We start from the raw sequence: 13,689 nt of genomic DNA, 5'->3' as shown, positions 1-13,689 counted from the left end.
TTCCTCATGTAACGTACAGTGTTCTATTGTGAAGCGCTCTGGCACATTTGGGTAAAGTCTGTGCTATATTAAATTGCATAAATAAATAAATATTATATGAAATAAAGTGCCAGCTCCCCACAGCATCTAATAACAATGATATTAACATGCAAAGTCCAGCAATTAAAAAAAAAGGGCCCTCTCAATGACAGAGGTTTCTGGTCATCCTGCTCAGGGTAGGCTGTGTGGAATGGCTTATATTCAGTGAAGTGTCTGCATTTGGGATACATGTGCTAAGGAAAAGAATCAGTTTAGCTGCAGAAAGAAGGGCAGAGGTTATCAATTGTGGGAGGGGCTTCAATTCAGGCAGGGTTATGTGCGGGAATGATACCCTCCGCCTTCCTCCTGCACAAACAAGCAGAGGGAGTCTAAGGTCCAGGGAGGGGTATTTGGAGGAGAATGGGGTGGGTCCAGGGTAGGATTACAAGTAGGGGCAGGCTAGCCTCCACGGCGGAGTGTCTGTGGAGGGACTCGCAGAGGACCGTTGTATTGGTATCTAGGGTAGGACCGAGGTCAAAGGGAGGGGCAATGTTAAGGGGCGGGTCTGGTGGCCTGGGTTGTTTTTCAGGTCATGTGTAGGGTTGTGTACATGAGGTGGGGTTGTATTACAGGTGAGTAGGCTGAAGTCCAGGCTGAGGTTATGTAAGGTAAGGGGCTCATACCTAGGGTGTGGTTGTGTGCGGGAGGGAGGTGCTGAGGTCCAGGGAGCGGTTATGTACAGTGGCTCGAGGTCCAGGTTGGAGGTTATCTGCGTGGTTCGTGGGCGGGGCCTGGGGGTCGACGGAGGGCTCGCTCCACCAGTAGGCGGAGAGGAGGGCGGTCCTTGGACGGTCCCCTCAGCACGCTTCGGCGGTGGTCAGTGTGTGCGCGTGCAGGTCGAGGCGTGAGCAGTGCCCAAGTGCGAGCTCGCGGGAGGGGGAAGGTGTTATTGAGGCTCGAGCTGGTCAAGCCGGTTTGAGTCGGTTCTCTGCTTGTGTCTGGAAGGGAGGGGTATTAAAGCTTCCCCCCAGGAGGGCTGCAACCCGCGCGCCGTCACAGGAGAGGAAAAGGGGGAGATTGATTGCGAACAGCAGGACTGAGCTGCTCCTTTCCACAGTCCCCTAAAAGTTGTCTTCTCCGGTCCAGTCGCTTCTCGAAAGAGAGGAGGAAGACTTCCAGCCCCCCTCTACTCGGCAGTGGCTCCCATAACCCTACATTAAAGACCGGGACTGAAAGTGCAGAGTCTACAACCTGGAACGGACGCCTACATCCCGAGAGTGACCGCAACTCCTTTCACGAAAACGAACCCAAGAGTGACCTCCCACCCCGCAGGGGTGCACCCCGGAAGCCGGACACCCTTGCTGCAGGGAGCCCAGAGTCCGTGCCTCCGTTTCTCCCCGGGAGTGAGGATGCCCCCCGTGGATAGGAGCCTAGAGTACACCAACCTGCCTTTCAAGGAGCGGAAGTGTCTGGGTGAGTCTGGAAGGGGGCAGGGTATGTGCAAACATGTGTTGTGGTTGCCCCGTCCCATGTTCCACGCGGACGTAGTGCCTTCTGTCCCTAGCCCACTAAATTGCATCTATATAACGCTTACTACCCCAGACGAGGCGTAGCGCCCTTCACAATTGGCTCGTCTTGTCACCAGAGCCCCAGCAGTAGATGGCTGTCTGCCTCTCCTCATCAAACTCCACAGAACTTCTGCAAAGTGTAGGTTTTTAAACGTGTTTTTTTTCCCCATTCTTTGCGGTCCATCGCGCCGTGCTTCGGGTGCGCTCTTGGTGAAGCTCGCCTTCAGTAACGCATCACCTGCACTATGAACAGCCGCTAGCAACTGTTTACTGTGGTCGGTTTTAGTATTTGGCTTTCAGCTCCCAGTGAATTCGCTTCTGTGTCGTGACACTTACGCTAAATGCCTGTACTGTAAGTATGATGTCTCCAGGCAAGGCACCTAAAGAGCTATTTTTTTTACCTGACTGTATAGTTAGATAGCCACACGTATAATAGAAAATCTCGGCAGTATGTCTCGCCGACTCGTACAAGTGAACAAGCCACATCATTGATGGTAAGAGCCAAAACACGAGCAGAGCTGCAAAAAAATCAATATTTGAATACTCTAGCTTTCTCAGACTCTCTAGCTAACGATCTGACTTTTCGTTCTCCCTCCCGTGACTCCTTCCTTCTTTGCTCCATTCTTTTCTCTCCATATCTCCCTTCCGCCGTCTCACTATTCGCACACTCCATTTTCTTACTCTTCTCTCTTATATTTTCTCCCCAAACTCTTTCTCTGGTTTTTCTTGCTCTTATTGCCTTTCTCATTTCATTCCTACAAAAAACAGGCTGCCATTTCTTTCTGGTTTTCCCCTCAGTGCCTTATCACGGCATTCTCCACACCCCTCCCCCGCTGCCAGTTGTAGTGTTTTTGTTGATTCTGGAATCTACTAGGCTTGGCTCGGGACTCCCAGTGGACCTCGGACTGATCACATCCTCGAGCATTAACTGGCTCACCTATGTCTACCTGGCTGTCGCTCACTGGATTGCTTTTCTCTCGCCTTTTCTTCTCCTGCTTGTATCTCTCGTTATCCACAGGCTCGCTTCGCTTTCTCCCTTGCCCGCCCGCTGGTTCGGTGCTCCTTTCCCTCAGCTGGTATGTTTCGCTCATTCTTGCCCGCCGCCCCAAGTTCGCTTGTCTCTCCTCTAGTGAACTATTTCTTCTGCGATCATCCCATGACCCATTTATCCTTAGGTCTGGTTCCCTCCTCCCCTTCACAGGCTCTTCTTCAGATGGCACAGCAGTCTTAGGGTGCAGGGCTGCAAAAATTAATGAGGTGTATCCCCCATGTCCTGTAGCCACCTTCGAACTGAAGCATGAATTGCGCCCCCACCACCTTAGCACATCATTCGCAGGCTGGCAGAGCTCCTACGGTTTCGCGTTACGCATGCTAACCTAATCGAAATTGCGTAATTACGCCAAGTGATGTAATTATGCAGCGAAATGTAACTTTATCACAGGATCAACGGGACTGCCTAGAACACGAAGACGTTTTGAATACTGGTAAATTACATTTGCACACATTATCCTCTGTGTGCCGCAAAACCGTAATTTCGCTTTAAATGCAGGGGCGCACCTATTTTATTGCAGAGGGTGTACGCCTCACTCCCCAGAGCAAGTAGGTGATAAATACAATGATAATTAAACAATTGTATTATAATTATTTTTATTGCTGTCGGAGCCGCATATTAAGTATATGGCCTGACGTGGTGGAAGAGGAGTCGTGTGCACTTATACGTGGGCATGTCTGTTTGGCCGGTAGTCTTAGGGCAGCCAAACAGACATGTGCACTTATGTTTCTCCAACCCAGCCGTGTTACACAGCCGGGTTGGAGAAAAGCCACAGGCTCCCAGCCACTGTCTCTGAACGTTAACCGAGGCCGCTCAGCCCAATCCTGGCGTTGCTCTCATACAACGTCTGATTCGTTTGGTCAGCGTCTGGTTGGGTGGGGAGGCATTGCCTCGAGGCCCAGCTTCACCCGGGCTGGACAAGAGGAGCAGGGAGCGGAGTGGCAGGCAAGTCATATAAATAAATTTTTTATTACCCAACACTCTTCCTGCCTCACCACCCTAGAATGTCGGTGGCTCCACTGTAATGGTCATTTTGAAGGAACATTTGTTGTCTATAATGGTAGTGCTCTACCACTCCATTTTACAACACTTCACTCTGCAACATGCCATTCTACTCTGCCAATCGCTCCACAACACACCACTCCCATACCCTACCCATCACTTACCCCACTCCAATTTAGCCCCATCCACTCAAGTGTACCCCAATCTACCCCACCCTGCTCCACTCCACTCTACCCCAGTCCACTATAATCCACTCTACCCTGCTCAAGCTCGCCGCACCCCAATCTACCCCAGTCCACCCCCACTTCACCCCCACTTCATACTCCACTGCAATCTATGCAACTCCTCTCCACCCCAATCTACCTGTATCTACTCCATTTATTTACCCCCTCTAAAATCTTCCCCTGCCCAAGTCCTCTCTAACTCCACGCCACTCCAATCTCTCCAACTCCATGCTACCCCACCCCCAAAACTTTTAGCCATGCTTCATGAACAGCAGCCACACTGGTGCATGTAATGGCTAACACACTGCTGAACCAAATAGCTCTTGCATAGGCAAGATCTATTGGCTTTCCCAATGCTTGTTTATTGTAGAAGCATAAAACAAAACATGGAAGCATCTGGTATCCTCAGCTCGTCAAACCATTGCTTTGGCTTGACAGAAATTAGATGCCTATGGCAATGCGCGGGTTGTTGGGCAACACAACGCAAATTAGTCCAGGAGCCTTCAGGAACTTGCAAAGACTTGATTTCCGTTTGCTAGCCCACCAACCATTTGCAGAGTGTCTGGGGTATAGCATAAGGACACTTGGCGTACAGGTTTTCAGAGGCCCTGAGGGTGGACAAAAGCGTCTTCAAAGGCAGGGGACATTTTGTCCAAGCACTTGGCGTGTCCCCCATATGAGACCATTCACCCTGCACAATGATCCCACATATAAGAGGTTTACAAGTAAAACATTTTTTTTTCGGTTGGCTTCTCTTCCCCTGCTAGGCTCCCGATGGGTAACAGCCACCCTCTGCTGCAGATGAGAGGCACTATTTGGGTGCAATGCATATGCAGCAGAGACTTGAGCCGTACTGTTCTGCTAGGGGAATGTTGTGTACGTCATAATACTATACTATGGTTAGTGCGGTTGTTACATTTACCTCACTTCCCTGTTTTCCACTCCATGTCTTACCTGTTCCTCTTTTGTTTGTTTCTTTCAGCCACCAGAAAGCGGGAAGTGGTTGGCATGCGTTCTAAGTTCCCCTCTAAACTGCCGGTTCGTATCTAAATGTTTGGGGAAGAAGGGAGTGATTTCAATATGCTAATCTGTTAACCTTTCTAGTTTACAAAACATTTCGAAGCATGTTGTTTTTAATTGATGGGGGCTGGAGGATATGCTGTGTCTTTTTGCATGTGTAAGTAATGTAGAGGGGCAGTCAGAAGGCAGCTGGTGGGTGAATATTGTATTGAGTTTCACTTATGTTGTATGGTGTTGCTCAGCAGAGCTTTTTTTGGGCTGCCAGTTTTTTTTTCCTGATTCATTTATAATATAAAAAATATTGTGCTATTAATGGGCAAACACGGAGTGATCATGCCTTTCTGGTAATGAACAGATATATAATCAAAGCAGTACCCTTTCAGGCTTAGAGTGCTCTATAAATTATGCAAAAAAGGATGTAGGGAACTCAGTGTAGTTCCCAAGCTTTAGGTGGGGAGCACTTCCTTTAAATGAAGCACTCTACAACACAACTGACACTCTAAAACGGCTCACCTCGAATATCTGCTTGTCTAGCAGAGTTTTTAAGCATATGATTAGCATAATGCCACCTGCGACAGGTTAGAAAAGTGACAGTCTTTTGCCATTTTTGCAGCAAAGTTTTTGAGCATTGGATTAGCTTATTTAGAATTTGGCAGTTATAATACTCTGTCAAAATGTGGAAGATGCTGTCTGCCGTATTTAGAGTACCTTTTACTATTATGCACTTGTAATACAATGATGGGACATCTGCCCATTTTTGATGGAGTGCGCGCTACCAACTTCAAATAAGGCCCTTGGTATTTACAGAGTGCATACTAGTTTTTGTGGCACTGGTAAGGTTAACTAACAAGAAAAGAGGGGCTCCTTAACTCCAAAGGAGTAGGGCACTCTACAGTGAATAAAAAACAATATCCTTTGGACAAGGCTGTTTTATCCAAACATCACTCCATCCATACGTTACATTCAAATCTAATTTCTCACTTTGAAAACGCACCCATCCATACTGAGAAAGATTGAACCATATATACTCCGCACATAAACAATGCAAAAGAGATAGTAAAAATCTACAAATTGATTTATTAATTATTCAGAACACAGATAAACAAGCAACTCTGTCTCCGCATTCAGTTCATACTTATTCAAAAGTGAGCATATTTACTAAACCATTCTCTTTTTGCAAATGTTTATAAGATGAAAGGAAACTGGGTGTTTTTGTTGCATTATACACTTCAGTTATAATGTGGTACTTAACTTATTTTTAAATGTATGCATTTGATTTGTGTTCAGATCAACGCTCAAAAGCCAAAGTTTCAAATAGGCAAGGCTGCTCACAGACAGGCTTGAAACACGCGTTGTTAAAAAAAAAAAAAAAAAAAAAAAAAAAAAAAAAAACTAGCACTGGAGCACAGCGCAAGGGAGGCAGCTGGAAGGTCGAAGCTCCATGAACGTGAACGCTGAGTTGACCGGGGGAGGGAAAGTGAAAGCACTGGAAGGCTGGGAGACCTTTCCTGTCGTTGCTGTTGCTGCAGAGAATTGCTGGTGAAACGCTCCTGAATCGTCGTAAGCGCCGTCTGTCTGTAAGCGCTATCTGGCAGCGCTGGATATCTACAGAAACGCTTCCTAAATCTTTAAAGCGCCGTGAGCTTGAAAGCGCTATCTGGCAGCGCTGGGACTTAACAGCTCGCGTTTCCCGCTCCGCGGGAAACACTCGCCAGTGTGGGGTTGAAGGCGGAGTGTGAGGCCGAAAAACATCATTGCCCACAAGCCAGCTGGGCCTGGAGCACCTCCCCGCCACGCCCCCTCACCTGGCTTTAAGTGCACTGGATGACCGCGGGCGACGCTGGGCTAAGCCCGGGCAAAGGGCGGGCCCTCTGTGGCCCTCAGTGGCCGAAGTAGGCTGGGCTGGGCCCTGTTACTTTCTTTGTCTTTGTCGCTATTCATATCATATACGTCTGGCAGTTAGAGGAAGGATCATTCAGTGAAATTACTTCGTCGCTTCCTTGCCTTCTACTGCTGGTCAGTTACTGCTGCATCTCCAGATTTATATTAATTTTTTTATGAACATTGTATTATCTCGTGACTATTCTTCTGGAGGTAAACTACTTGTATAACATTGATTTGTGGGATAAGTCTGCAGAAGATGTCTAAAAAATTACGTTCAGGAAGGTTAGTGGGAGGAAAACCTGGTGCAAAAATAGATACCATCCGCACAAGAAATAAATCTGTGAATAATCCCCCGTTGAAGGGTCAATGCCAACTCTTTGAGCTATGGGACATTCCTACGGCTAAGAAGTCTAATTTTGCTGTAAAGGAAGCTCTCCGCACCGCGGTCCAGGAGGATCATATTCAAGGTGTTACAGACTCTTTGCCTCCATCCTTGCTGACCGCGCCACCGCAAACAGCAGCAGCGGTGAATCCCTCCCCTGTACATCCTGAAGGGGAGGGGAGAATAATCTCGGAGTTCTTGTATCTGAAGGAGAACTTGCGAATCAACCACCTATGCCTCAAGCTCTTATTTTGCATGACAGGTTGGGTGGGGATTCGTCATCGTTATCCATTGATCTTGAACTTTGTGGATGCTATGTAAATACAGCTAATTTGGAGACTCAGGATCCTATTAAGCCTTCGGGGGGTGCTACTCCCTCTGGGTTAATGTTATATAGTAGTACCCCTTCGTTAAACGGACAGGACATGTCCGATCTGTTAAATGTTTCCAGGAGCCCGGGTCTCAATCTATCTGGTATCTGTCGTCCAGCGGAAGCTAGTGATAAACCGATCTCAGAATCCATGATTGCTTTGGAACAATTACTAGCCTCCATTCTATTTCTCCTGGGGAAATTTGTAGGCAGCTCGGATTGTATCCTGGATTCAGTTACCCAAATACTGAAGACATTGTTACAAAAATCGCCAGATACGAGGAGTGTCTCTCCCTCCAAGGCTGAACCCAGTTCTCCAAAGGGGAAAATAAATGCGCCCATAGTGGATTCTGACATAAAGGCTGCAGCAATAGTTCATGAAATGCATACTGCAGTTCAGCCTTTAACCGCAGTGCCTAATTGTGTTAAGAACTCGGTTCTAGAGATTGAGTAAGAAAATAAATCTATTTCCGGCCCTAAAGTGGTTCAAGATTTATTCCCTATCTTCATGTCTGAAAATAAAAAAGAACTTACTGAAGATAAACAAGAGGTAAAGGTAAAAAACGGTAAACATAGAAATAATAAAGGGAATAAAAGGAAACCAATCCGAAAATACAGGAAGAAAAGGCAACAACGGATAATCTTCCAAAACTCTCTGGTTGCACTGGAGAACGAAGAAATAGACTTGGATCCCACTTCTACATCTCTAAAGGTGGAAAGTGAATTGTGCCCACCAACGTCTTTGGAAGTTATGCCGCAAATGGAGGGCCCTCTTCCAAGTTCTTCTCCATCGACTGCGACAAGAGCCCCAATCCTATATCAACTTGGGCCCCTTAACCCTTTGGCCCCTTCTTTCTCTTCTGCCCTAGAGATTGGAGACCGCTCTCTTCCTGCGCGCCATTCAAAAAACTCAAAGGCTCATGTGGATACTCTTGTGTTAGACTTTTTACCTTTATTTGATGTTGACTTACCCCAAAACAGAGCATGGCTTCTTAAGCGTTTTAGCGAGATTGAAAGTCTTCACCCTATTCAATCTAGGGACATTAAGTTAGTCTCTTTGTCTGGTGGAGACAGGGTACTGAGTATAAGGGTTAAATTTTATTCACCTATCATTGTAAATTTGATATTACAGCAAGCTGAGAATTTTCAACGCACAGGTATTGATGATGTCCCTATTTTTAACCTTGGTAATACAAATCCTTCCCTTGGGATGGTACTAAGGGGTGATGAACAAAATGGGGTAGCCTCCCCTCTTAGAGACCTGAAGATTTGGGTCTCTAAGGGAAAACGTTCGGTCTCTCAGGTAAAGCCACTCCCGCTGCCTCAGAATTCCTCCCTCATAGAGGATAATAATCGGTGGAATTGGCTGCACAGTGCTTTATCTACAAAGACCACAGATAACCCCAAATTGTTTTATCACCTTTAACATCCCATTGAAAATTATTTCTTGGAATGCGGCGGGGATTCACAGTAGCCCAGAGAAATTTGACCTTTTATTCTCTCTAGGAGCAAATGTGATTTGTATACAGGAAACCTGGTGTATTAATATGCTGGATGTTTCGAAGGATTTCTATGCCTTGGAAGTGCCAGTTGCCCCTTCCAAGAAAGGTCACGCTAGGGGGGGAATTGCTTGTCTATTATCAAATAAATTGCAGTGGAGATTTTCCCATTATATCGACCCAAGTACATTTTTTCACGCTATAACTATTGAAAATCTGTTTAGTAATTGTATAAAGTCACCTATTGTTATCCTTAATGTGTATATTCCCCCAGAAGAGCGTTTTAATCTCATATTGAAGCAGGTATTTCGATATATTGATCAAATTAAAAATGTTTCATCCCCTCCGGAAATTATTCTTGTAGGAGATCTGAACTGCAAAATCTCCAATGCTAGTCTGAAACTTTTTAGAAATAAATCTAAAGAAGAGGTGCATTTTGTTCCCCAATCACTCTTCCCAGATAAGTTAGTGACTAATAAAAGAGGGAAGATTCTGCTAAAAGAAGTAGCGGCCGTTGAGGGACTTATATTAAACGGGAGATTCCCGTCCGATGTGCCTGCCAAATTCACACAAGTCTCCTTTTGGGTCTTCTATCTTGGATTATGCAATCTCGGACTATGGCTTGTTTCCTTATATTCAGGATTTTAAGATTATTCCTACATCTCTGAGCGACCATAGTATACTGCTTATAACTATTTCTTTAAATCCTATGCCCACTGCGCCTTGGTCTCTTAACGGCAGTGATGCTGCCTTCCACGCTTCCTCGGGAAGGTGTTTCTGGAATCCTTCCGCCATTAATGGGGTACAGGATTTATTATCTGAAACTTTAATAGAATTAAATGAGTGGCGTGGAATAGTCAATTTTGAAAAATTCATGCGAAACATTTTACATGTAAAAAAGACTTCTCGCCCTAGAAAAGAGGTAGTGGTGCCTAGTATACTGCGCATCCTGAACAAGGAAATAAATAAACTAGTCCGTGAGCAATATCTAGATAGAGTTATGGAACGAGAAAAAGAAATTTCTAGGCTAAAAAGAAAGATGCAGACTAAAGGTGAAAATAAAAAAGGAAAAGGATGATACTGTTTGGATCAATTTGAGGGAATCAGTTGTTCATGGTAGGATTAGAGAATTTTGGGCAATAATCGGGAAGGGATGTGGTACCAGAATAAGTCCTTCTCCCATCCCTATAGCTGAAGAGGTATGGATCACTTATATTCGGGACCTTTATGCAGGGAATGGTATTACAGGTGAAGATATCGCCCTAGATGCAACACCCGAAGGACTCATTAATTATCCCACAGAGGAAGAAATTGAGATGGCTATAAAAAACATGCGTGCCTCTGGGGCAATGGGTCCTGACGAACTCCCCATGACTGTCCTGAAACAGGATCCTTTAAGGTGGAGTAAAATCCTGTATCCACTGTTTAAAGCCTGTTTTTTGTCTAAAACGATACCTGCCTCCTGGAGGGGAAGTATCTTGGTCTTTATTTTCAAGAAGGGAACTAGGGATAGCCCCAGCAATTATCGTCTGATAGCCCTCCTCGACTCTATCGGAAAGGTCTTTGCGAAATGTCTTTTAAATTCCCTCTCCGATTGGGTCGAGGAGAACAATATCTTGCCTTTTGAACAGACTTGCTTCCGTAGGGGCCACGGTACTTTAGACAACCTCACTGCTCTCCATGTGGTTACTGATAAATACGTGCAGGTGAGAGGGGGGGTGGTGTATGCGGCTTTTATTGATTTCGCCACAGCGTTCGACAAAGTAGATCGCAGAACGCTGTAGAGAAAATTGGCAGCTCTTGGTGTTCCAGCCTATCTATTGGAGCTGGTTCGGACTCTCCATACAGAGACCTGGTGTAGGGTCTTGAAAGGGGGCTATCCCACCAAATTCCGTCTTTGAATGGCCTCAAACAAGGCTGTTTATTGGCTCCCCTTTTGTTCTTCTTATATACTGTAGACCTACCCGCCGCCTTGTCTGTCAGAGAGGGTATTGCCCCGGTGGTGGGGGGGACCTCTATATCCTGCTTGATGTATGCCGATGACGTCCTTATTTTAGACTTGACCCCTAAAGGACTTACAAATCGGCTACACGCTCTTCATGTCTTTGCTGCTGCCCATTGCATGAAGATTAATATATCCAAAAGTAAAGTCATGTGCATAGCCGGTAAGAAGTGCCGATCTGTAAATTTTGGATGGTATATCGGCGGCCAAAAACTGGAGGTTGTTAACTCCTATACCTTCCTGGGGAAAATTATCACGGCTAACTTGAGTGAGAGGCCTCATATTGAGCATAGTTCACGCAAAGCCCTTGCCCATGGCAAAGGTTTAAATTCCCTCTATCAGGCTACGGGGAAAAGGCACTTTTCGTGTTTACTGGAGGTGTATAGGTCTAAAATCCCCGCAACGATATTATATGGTATAGAACTTATAGAGGTGAAATATTGGGACTTTTGCCATAAGATTGAGGGGAAACTCCTAAGATCCATATCTTCCCTAAATACTGCGTGCTCTTTGGCCGCCTGCAGGCTCGAATTCGGTCTCAGGAGCAGCTGGGTACAGGGATTATGTGCCCTAGTAAGATGGGTGGCCTGCCTGGCTAGAGCTGAACTAGGGACGATGAGAGCTCTCCTCAGAAGCGAATTACTGGGTAATTTTAAAGAGTTTTCTCAACTTGTAAGGAATTTTAGAAAAGCCGTAACCCTTCTAAAATTAGATGAAAACACTTTGTTTTTGTATTCTCCCTTACAGTTAAAACTCGTTTTAAAACAGGCCTCGTCGGATCTATGTTTTCTGTCTGATAAAAAGTTAATCTGTGAAAAAAGGAATGTAGACCTTCTCCTTAATTCCTATGTGATGAAGTTGGCCCAACCCTATGTTACATGGAACCTGCCGCATGGTATTCGTAGATTTTGGTTTCTTCTACGTTACGACCTAGTACCTTTAAATCTACTTTTATCCAAATGGTATGGTTCTTCTTCTATGTGCAATTTATGTAAATTGAGTACCCAGGATTGTATGCATGTTTTATTGATCTGCCCTGCGCTCCGTAAATTGCGTCTCAGATGGTTAAAATTTATTTGTATCCGTCTGGGCATTTCCACTTTGAACGGCTTTCTCCATGCACTTTATTGGCCTCCTAATGAAATGTTCTGTTTCCATATTTTTAACTTTTTTAAAGGTTTTTTAGCTATTTATTAATATGCCTCTGGAGATGTTTGACATTGCGACCTGCTGTAGATTTGTCATTGTATGTTAGTTCTGTACTTAAATATGTTTCTTAAACGTCATAACTTTGATATGTACTTGTCTTCTGCTTTTATCTTGTAAATTTTATGTGGCCCTCTTTTGAGAGCCAAAACATAATAAATAAAATTGAATTGAAAGCACTGGATGCGTGCGCTGTGCCGCTGCTTACTCAGCCGAAGGGAGACAGGAGGTGGCACGCGCAGACAGGAGATGTGCACGCGTACGGAGTGCGCATCGCCTGTCTGGGCGTGCCACCTCCTGTCTCCCTTCGGCTGAGTAAACAGCGCTATAGGTCTTGCCAAGGCGAGCAGCGCATGCGCTGGGCCGTTAAGGCGAGGCCTAAAAAGGACAGAAAATTGGTTGACGTGATCTCTCACAATAATCATTAGCAGCAGTCCTTTATACAATACAAGAACAAGGGATAATAAAAATCAAAACAATAAAAGCGAGAGTAACTAACACAGACTAGCACAATATGTCATTAAAGATTTACACATCCGTGATAAAACAATGCCAAGAGCGTGGAACCTGGTACTTTGTGGTTTGTGTAGTAACGTAAGACACGGTCTAGTGTCTCAGTTCTTTCTGTAACTGCACACCTAACACCCACCCACCACCAGGCGTCACAGGTCATGTGACACTGGCCAATAAAGGGGCCGAGCGCTCGTGCTCCGGGCCCATTCACCCATCTGTTACCACTGTGTCGGTGTCTGCCTCATTGTGTGCTTGCTGCGTCATGAGGGCCTAGCGCCCCTCACCTCAGGATCACGACAGTTTGCACTCGTTAGCCAGCCCCATTTCTGGGTTAGACCCTAACTATAGAGTCTGTAGCGCGGTTGATAGGACACAGTTGTCACTATCGGGCACCATCTTAGCCAATGCAAGGTCCATATACCACATGCTTCTCTCGGGGGATTATGAAAGCTAAACATCAATACACAGAACCTAACTGTAGGATAGTGCATGATTACATAACATTTGGAAACTGGGACCGCTCTATATCTTAAGAGAGGTCCCCTTCCTCGAGGGAGAAATATGTACCCCATCTCAGGCTAGAACGGAGGTGCCATCTTGGAGTGGGCTGCATCTGATATGCCACATACTAAGGGGTACAGCTTAATATGTCCTTGTCATTCTGCTCTTGACATCTACTAAGGTTGTATTTAAAGCAATATATTAAAGGGGGGGGGGGGGAGTTGTTGCTTCAAATAGTTCCTGCTACTATATTTGTGGGAAGTGGATTGGCAAGCCTATTACACTCACCCTAAGCTTCCAGAAAATGTTTTACTAATGACTGGTAAGTTAAAAGAGGGGGTGACATATTCCCCATTTTTATTAAAAGGACTAACCCATTCACAAAAAATCAATTGAAGGAAACCTGTTTGCACTCACACTGTGTTATAGGAGCAGATTAGGTGATAAAG

At 45.5% G+C, this 13,689-nt stretch overlaps 1 protein-coding gene across 1 annotated transcript in view; it reads left to right on the top strand.

The window, feature by feature from the left end:
- The first annotated feature begins 776 nt into the window (after positions 1 to 776).
- Positions 777 to 13,689, top strand: part of LOC147691901 (microtubule-associated protein 1 light chain 3 gamma-like) — a 50,818-nt gene continuing 37,905 nt past the window's right edge. The window contains exons 1-2 of the mRNA XM_086936702.1: positions 777 to 1,491; positions 4,846 to 4,901. Of these exons, the coding sequence (XP_086792828.1) occupies positions 1,428 to 1,491; positions 4,846 to 4,901 (120 nt within the window). The 5' untranslated portion in view covers positions 777 to 1,427. The remainder of the gene's footprint in view (positions 1,492 to 4,845; positions 4,902 to 13,689) is intronic.

This window comes from Lissotriton vulgaris, chromosome 9, assembly GCF_964263255.1.
Source record: "Lissotriton vulgaris chromosome 9, aLisVul1.2, whole genome shotgun sequence".
Taxonomy (NCBI): Eukaryota; Metazoa; Chordata; class Amphibia; order Caudata; family Salamandridae; genus Lissotriton; species Lissotriton vulgaris.
The sequence above is the reverse complement of the archived record's forward strand: the minus strand, read 5'-3'. Positions and strand labels throughout refer to the sequence as shown.